Source organism: Bos mutus, chromosome 10 (assembly GCF_027580195.1).
Source record: "Bos mutus isolate GX-2022 chromosome 10, NWIPB_WYAK_1.1, whole genome shotgun sequence".
Lineage (NCBI taxonomy): Eukaryota > Metazoa > Chordata > Mammalia > Artiodactyla > Bovidae > Bos > Bos mutus.
This window is the reverse complement of record NC_091626.1, coordinates 71,518,453-71,526,348: the sequence shown is the minus strand read 5'-3', so window position 1 is coordinate 71,526,348 and position 7,896 is coordinate 71,518,453. Positions and strand designations below refer to the sequence as shown.

General features: G+C 39.3%; 1 protein-coding gene across 1 annotated transcript; it reads right to left on the bottom strand.

Annotated features, from left to right (window-relative positions):
• Window positions 1-427: 427 nt before the first annotated feature.
• On the bottom strand, window positions 428-1,621 carry LOC102278737 (small ubiquitin-related modifier 1-like). Its single transcript, XM_070378529.1, has one exon. It carries the CDS (start codon window positions 1,604-1,606, stop codon window positions 1,127-1,129), a length of 480 nt encoding a protein of 159 aa, XP_070234630.1. The 5' UTR covers window positions 1,607-1,621; the 3' UTR covers window positions 428-1,126.
• Between the last annotated feature and the right edge of the window lie 6,275 nt (window positions 1,622-7,896).

Here is a 7,896-nt window from a genome sequence, read left to right as displayed (position 1 = left end):
AATAAATTTCTGTTGTTTATAGTTTATAAGCCACTCAGTCTATGGTGTTTTGTTATGGAAGCACAAATGTGCTAAGACAATCACTGTCTGATGTTCTAAATATATAAAGAGGAAATACAAGAAACAACAATGCTAGAAGTTCAAGAAATGCAAAAAGGCAAGAAAATAAAAGTCATTCCAACTGGAAAGAAAGACATAAAATTGTCCCATTTGGAGATGACATGACTATCTACAAAGAAAAATCAAAGAATTTACTAAAAAAAAAAAAGAAAAAGAAATCTAAGAACCAACATGTGAGGTCATCAAGGTCTCCAGATGCAAGATAACCATAAAAAAATCAATTGCATTTTTATATACTAGCAATAAACATGTGGACACTGACATTAAAATACAACACCATTTATTATTTTTTTTTACAGTTTTTACAAATATTTTGTTTATTTTAATGAAGCTGGTACAGACACTGTCCATTTAAAACCCATATCCCAGGCCAAAAAGTACAAATAAAGTCAAAAAGAGCAGTGTTCTGTTGTATACACTTCTGCATGAATAAGTTTAACTGCTAATGAAAATTAGATCTTTTCTGGGATATTCTGACAAGATTTTTCTTTCATCTTAAAATGCTTTCTCTTCAGTGAAGCCATCTTTGGAGTTAGTCATTATTCTCTGTCATTTTGACTTCAAATGGATATTCCTCTTCTTTTGGTCCAGACCCTCAGATTTTAAAAGTAGCTTCAAGTTAAGGAAGGGTCATTTTTCCACAGTTCTGTTTTCCGAAAAACTTCCACCTCCCACTGAAAGTCATAGTCCAGGAGTGAAGCAATCACATGCTAGAACGTCAGGGCCAATTGGAAAGTCATTAGGAACATTCGCATTAGTTGATCTTATTTATCACAAGCCTGCAAATGCACAGTCCTGGAAAAGGCGGGCTCTCTATGCACACATGTAATTTTTAAAAAGGAGAGAGTGATATGAAGGGGGCTGAGGTTTGATCACCAAAAATCAGCACAATGAAAAGAAACAATAATGAATAATGGGCACTAGAATTCAAATTACCAGATGTTTTAAAGAGATGGGGTGCCAGTTTCAATTATGTTTTGAACACCACATTACAAAAGAACTATTTTTAAAAATAAAAAAGGATTAAGGGGAAAGAAAAAAAAATAAAAAGAATATCTAAACCGTTGAATGACCCCGTTTGTTCCTGATAAACTTCAATCACATCTTCTTCCTCCATTCCCAGTTCTTTTGGAGTGTGATTATCAGCAATTCTCTGACCTTCAAAGAGAAACCTGAGTGAATTCATGGGAACTCCCTGTCTTTGACAGTATGATTCTTTGAGTTTCTTGAGATGTGTCGTCATTTTCACTTTGAATTGACTCTCACTGCTATCCTGTCTAATGACTTTGAGTTTAATATACTCTTCTTCCTTCTTATCTCCCAAGTCCTCGGTTGAAGGTTTTGCTTCCTGGTCAGACATGGTGACAGTGGTTCCCCCCGGGGTCTCCGCACACCAGCAGCCTCGGGTAGGTAGAACCTCGATCCGGGGTTTACAAATCCATCTCTCTACCGGACAGCACAACACCGCGGCTGGAGGGACTTCCATTTCTCCTTGCGTTACTTCCTTACAACACCATTTAAGTCACTCAAAAAAAAAAAAAGAGAGAGAAATACTTGGGTGTAAATCTAGCATTGTATCCTATAATGCACAAAGGATACTAATTTGTATAAAGTTCAATTACTACATATTTTTTCTTTCGTTGCTTGTGCTTTTGGAGTGATACCTGGGCAAGCATTGCCTAATTCAAGATCACAGACTCCAACTGAATTGCAAAAGCAAATCAATGGAAGAAGAAACCTTTTCAACAAGTGGTGTTGCAGTTAACTAGACATTCACAGGTAGAAAAACGGGCCTTGACCTAAGTTTCACGTCACATGAAGAATTAACATAAAGTCCATCCATCATGGACTCAAATGTAAAGTGTAAAACTAAACAACTTTTAGGAAAAATATAGCAGACAATCTTTGGGATAGAAAATAAAGCAAAGAATTTTTAGACTTTAAAATTGTTATCCCTAAAATTAAAAAAAAAAAAAAAAAGTATCCCTAAAATAAACTGATAAATTTTACTTCATCAGAATGAAAACGTTTTGCTTTATGAAAGACCCTGTCAGGAGGACGAAAAGACATGCTACACTGGAAGAAAATACTTACAAAGCACATATCCAACAAATACAAGTATCTAGAACATATAACAAATTCTCAAAACTGACCTTTTGCCTTGTCGCATCCATGAAAACAAGATGTGTTGGCAGCAATTCTACTGAAGTCACACATGAAAATTCAGTCAAGGTTCTCACTCTTGCTGCCACGCTCCCTAAACCTATACCCTTGATCCAGAAATGCATGCCACTGGTGTCTGCATCAGTATGCAAAGGATTGGGGTTTCATTCACATTGTAATAAGTGCTCTTCCTTGACTGGCTCATCCTAAACATCTACCAGTCAAAAGTAAACAATGCTAGCTCTTCCTACAACAAAAGCAAACTCCACAGTAATAAGGAAAACAATCCAAAAGCAAACTATCCATGGACAAAAGACGTGAAGAGATGTTTCACCCAAGAAGATAAATGGCAAATGAACACATGAAACGATCTTCACCATCATTAGCCATTAGGGAAGTGCAAAATAAAATCACAATGAAGTACCACCTTACCCTACTCACACTCTAAAAGAAAAAATTACAGACAGTATGTACAAAGTGTTATTGGTGATTTGGATTACTCATACATTGCTGCTGGAATGCAAAATGGTACAGCCACTTTAGAAAACAATCTGGTAGTTCTTCAAAAACTAAACATGTAATTGCCATGTGACCCAGCAGTTTCTCTCCTGGGCATTTATCCCAGAGAAATAAAGACTTACATTCATGTAAAAACCTGAACACGAATGTTTAGAGCACCTTTATTCGTAACAGTGAAAAAACTGGAAACAACCCAGATGTCTGTCAACAGGTGAATGATTGAATACACCATAGTATATCCACACCATGGATGAATCTCCAGAGAACTATGGTGAAAGAAAAAAGCCCATTAGTAAGTAGTTCTCTTTATCTAACCTCATTGAAATGACGAAATTATGGAAATGGAGAACAGATTACTGCTTATCAGGGTTAAGGAGGGGTAGGGATGGGAGGGAAATGGGGGAGGCTCTAAAAGAGCAACATGAGGGATCTTTCTGGAGATGGAAATGTTCTGAATCTTGACTTATCAGTGTCAGTATATTGGTTCTGATATTGTGCTGTAGTTTGGCAAGATGTTACCATTGGAGAAGATGGGTGAAGGATATATGAGATCTCTTTGTATTATGCTTTACAAGTGCATGCAACTCTAGAATTATCTCAAAATAAAAACCTAATTTAAAAAATAACTTGCCTATATTCTTCAAAATGTCATTGTCATGAAATATGAAGAAAGATTTGGGAATTGTTCCAGAATAAAGAAGACTAGAAAGACATGATAGTGAGTGCAACAGACATTTTTAGATTTTCTCATGCTAATCAGGATATTATTGGAACAGCTGGCAAAATCTGAACACAGTCTTTAGCTTATAAAATAGTGCTATATCACTCTCATCTCCTGATTTTGTTAAATGTACTCTGGTTATATGAGAGAATTTCTTTTTTGTTATTAGGTGATATACACTGAAGTATTCCAGAGTAAAGGGATGATATGTCTGCAACTCAACATGATTGAGAAAAGAAGTAGAGAGAGTGAGAGAGACGATAAAACAAGTGTAGGTAAATGCTAACACTCAGAGAACCTGAATGAAGGATATCTAGAATTCTTTAAGCTATTCTTGTAACTTTTCTATCATCTGACATTATGTATAATTGAATAAAAAACATTCAAACAAAAAAAATAAGCTATTGTATAAACATAGAATGAAATGCTATTCTTCAACAAAAAAGACCAAACTATATGGGACAACAAGGATAAATCTCAAAAACATTACACTAAATGAAAGAGGCATTACAGAAAAGAGTACATGCTGTATGATATGCTTACATGAGGTTCTAGGATAGGCAAAACTATGACAGAAAAAATCAAAACAGATGTTGCTTCCAGAGGGTGGAGGAGAGAAAATTCCTACTGGAATGGTGGCATTAGATGATTGGTTAGGATGCTACCTGGTGGTTAATAGGATGAGTACGTGTGTGCTAAGTCACTTCAGTCATATCTGATTCTTTGAGACTCCGTGGACTCCACCAGGCTCCTCTGTCCATGGGATTCTCCAGGCAAGAATACTAGAGTAGGTTGCCACACCCTCTTCCAGGGGATCTTCCCCACCCAGGGGTCAAACCTGCATCCCTTAAGTCTCCTGCATTGGCAGACATGCTCTTTACCCCTAGCACCTAATATGGAGTCAGGGCCACACTTTATATTATGGGTGTTCAAGTGTTTGGGGTGAAGTGTTCTGTTATGTTTAACTTCCTCTGAAAACCATCAAAAAATAAGGTGACACCAATTGTAGAATCTGGGTATGGATGTAGTGTGTGTATGAAAGTCACTCAGTTGTGTCCCACTCTTTGCGACCCCATGGACTGTCCATGGAATTCTCCAGGCCAGAATACTGGAGTGGGTAGCCTTTCCCTTCTCCAGGGGAATCTTCCCAACCCAGGGATCGAACCCAGGTCTTCTACACTACAGGCAGATTCTTTACCAGCTGAGCCACAAGGGAAGTCCAAGAACACTGGAGTGGGTAGCCTATCCCTTCTCCAAGGGATCTTTCTGACCCAGAAATCAAACCGGGATCTCTCCCACGTTGCAAGCAGATTCTTTACCAACTGAGCTATTTGTGCACATATAGTAAGATTATGTTACAGGAGAAGGGGAAACAAGATGATGGTCACTTCCCAGGTCTGGGGTTAGCTCCTGGGATGGGCTGCCAAGTGAGGGTCCTTGACTTTATGTAGGAAAGAATTCAAGAGCAAGCCAGAGTAAAGTGAAAGCAAGTTTATTTAGAGAGATACACATTCTATAGGCAGAATGCAATCTCTCTTAGTGAGAGCAAGCCTTGGCATTTGGGGTTGTTAGTTCTTATGGGTTGGGTAATTTCATACAGTAATGAGTGGGAGGATTATTCCAACTATTTCAGAGAAGGGATGGTAATTTCCAGGAACTGGACACCACCTACATTTTTGGCCTTTTATAGACAGCCTTGAAACTGTCATGGCACCTTTGGGTGAGTCATTTAGCATGCTAATGTATTACAATGAACATATAATGAGGCTCAAGGGCCACTGGAAGTCAAATCTTCTGCCATCTTGGGCCTATTTGGTGCTAACCAATTTTTGTCGTATCCTCAATAGCTGTGTCATTCTTTTAACTGTTGTGCCCTGCTCCCTTCTTTCCTGTCTCTATACCAGGAAAAAAAGTCACTAAAATAAAATAGTATATATTCAGAAATTGTTATTGAACACAAGTTTGTGTCACACAGTGAAGCCAAATAAACATTCCAAAGAATTTGGAGCAAAGAAAATTTTATTGCAGGACCAAGCAAGGAGAACGGGTGGCTCAGGTTCAAAAAACCCAGACTCCTCAATAATTTTCAGGCAAGAGTTTTTATGGGCAAAATTTGAGGGCTGCAGGGTGTGTCTATGTGGCTTTCTTCTGATTGTTTAGAGGTGACGTAACAGGGCGGTGTTATCATCCTCCATCTGGATGGGGGCCTCAGCTCCTGCAAAACTCAAACACATTATTATGTATATTCCTTCCTGAGGAACCACGACCTTGCCCTAAATTGAAGTGTAGTTGATTTATGCTATTGAGTTTGAGAATTCCTTATATATCCTAGAAGCAAGTCCTTTGTCAGTTTTGTGGTTGCTTAAATTTTAACATAACTTCTCCAGAAGAAGAAACAAGTAAAATTTGCTGAGTCTTCTTACATGGTAAGTCACTGACTTAATTTGCGTTCTTATGTGTTCCATTAAGAGAATTAAGATATATGAAGTAAACACACCTAGTAGAAGGATCCTGGATCGAGTAAATACTGGAAAATATTTGTTGTAAAAGCAAAGCCAAGAATCACTTTGGGACATATGCCTGCCTAAAGGCCAATACTAATATGAGTAAGAGAAAGTGTGGGTACAAATGACCATGTTCATTGACAGTAGTGACATATAATATCACTTGACATTTTCCCCATTTCTCCCACTAAAGTGGGTGGGAGTTTGTCCTTTCTGTCATCTCTCTTTTTTTTTAAGCCTACTGACTCTTACAGGACTTGTCCCATTGCAATGACAAGAATTACAGGACTTCCGGCTGTGCAGCTTGCAGTTATGAAGCAGCATATTAGAATTATGCAATTATGAAGCAGCATATTAGAACACTGTTGTGATGACCTGGATAAAGTACCAAGGGGGAAGGGGGGCAAATTATGTTGCTGAAATCTCAGCCTGTTCTGTTAATGTTTCAGCTACTATAAACCCAAAAGGATTTTTACCCTCTTTTGATTCCCTGTACGAATTCTTGGACTTCCCAGGTGGCTCAGTGGTAAAGAATATGCCTGCCAATGAAGGAGACATGGGTTCCATCCCTGGGTCAGGAAGATCCCATGGAGAAGGAAATGGCAACCCACTCCAGTATTCTCGCCTAGGAAATCCCATGGACAGAGTCTGAGCCTGGTGGGTAATAGTCCCTGGGGTCACAAAGAGTTGGACAGGATTTAGCCAGTGAGCACACATTGTTTCTTGGCTGCTCCTCCTTTGTTTCTGCATTCCTTCACTTCCCTGATTAGCAACTGTTTAAATTTGCCCTCTGGAACTCAGGGAAGGTCTAGGGGGCTGAAGCCTATTCCCTACAAACAAGAAATGGGGAACACAGAGAGGATATGTACCCAGGAGGGCTCCCCAAAGGTTCCAGCTTGGTTTCAGATTTTTGAAAAAAATCTAGGATTCCATTGCATACAAATAGTGAAAATAACTGTCACTAGGCTACAATTTTGATGAATTGCTTACATAATCTGAATCATGAGAAGGGATACAGATGTGACCTTGTTAACTTAGACCAGTAAGTTTCATTTTTCATACTGACCATTGATTTCTCAAACTCTTTTCAAATTCTCACTCCTCCATGAAACTTTTGTTTCCCCCTACTCTCTTGTTAACTCATCCAATTGGATCTATACCTGTCTTATGCAGAAATTGCACTCTTTCATGAACTGCTTCCTGCTTGTTCCAGCCCCTGTCTCAGACATCTGCAGGCACTGAGAGCGTGCTCTTGCAGATATTGTCCCACCAGCTCCAATGAAGACCTCGCCTGGCACGATTTCTGTTTCTTTTCTTCTAATGAGGACGTGTCTTCTGCCCTCAGCCTGGCGTGAACAGTCTTGGATGTCTGCAGGAACACTGAGTTGAGTCTTCTTGTTTACCCCTCCAAGGGCAGTCCAGACGAAGACGTCTGGCCTGGGTTGTTGGTTCTCACGCCGGTTTCCTTCCAGGATTGCAGCCTGCCCCTGGAGCCTATTTCTCAGCCAAAGCCCTGACCCCTTACACAGTTTCAAACCACCCTTTCTTGCAGTATTGCTTATCCTGATTCAAATGACTCTCTTTTCTACTTGTTGGCCAGTCTCTGCACTTGATCTCAGGTGGCCTCAGCCTTCAGCAGCCTGAAATGGGTCTTTGGTTCCCAGCCAGAGATTGAGGCTGGATTGAAGTGGTGAAAGCACCAGATCCTAGTCACTAGACTAGTCACTAGACCAGTGGTCAGTGACAAGGCCCTGGCCCTTCAGCTTTGCAGAAAAGAATTTCCACAAAGACAGAAAGTAGTGAAACAAAGTATTTATTAGGAGGAAAAATAGTATAGTATGTGTGGATAAAGAAAAGGGAAAAGAAAAG

What these genes read in the sequence shown, in the direction of transcription:
- LOC102278737 (XM_070378529.1), bottom strand. Translation starts at nt 1,606, where the DNA reads ATGGAAGTCCCTCCAGCCGCGGTGTTGTGCTGTCCGGTAGAGAGATGG.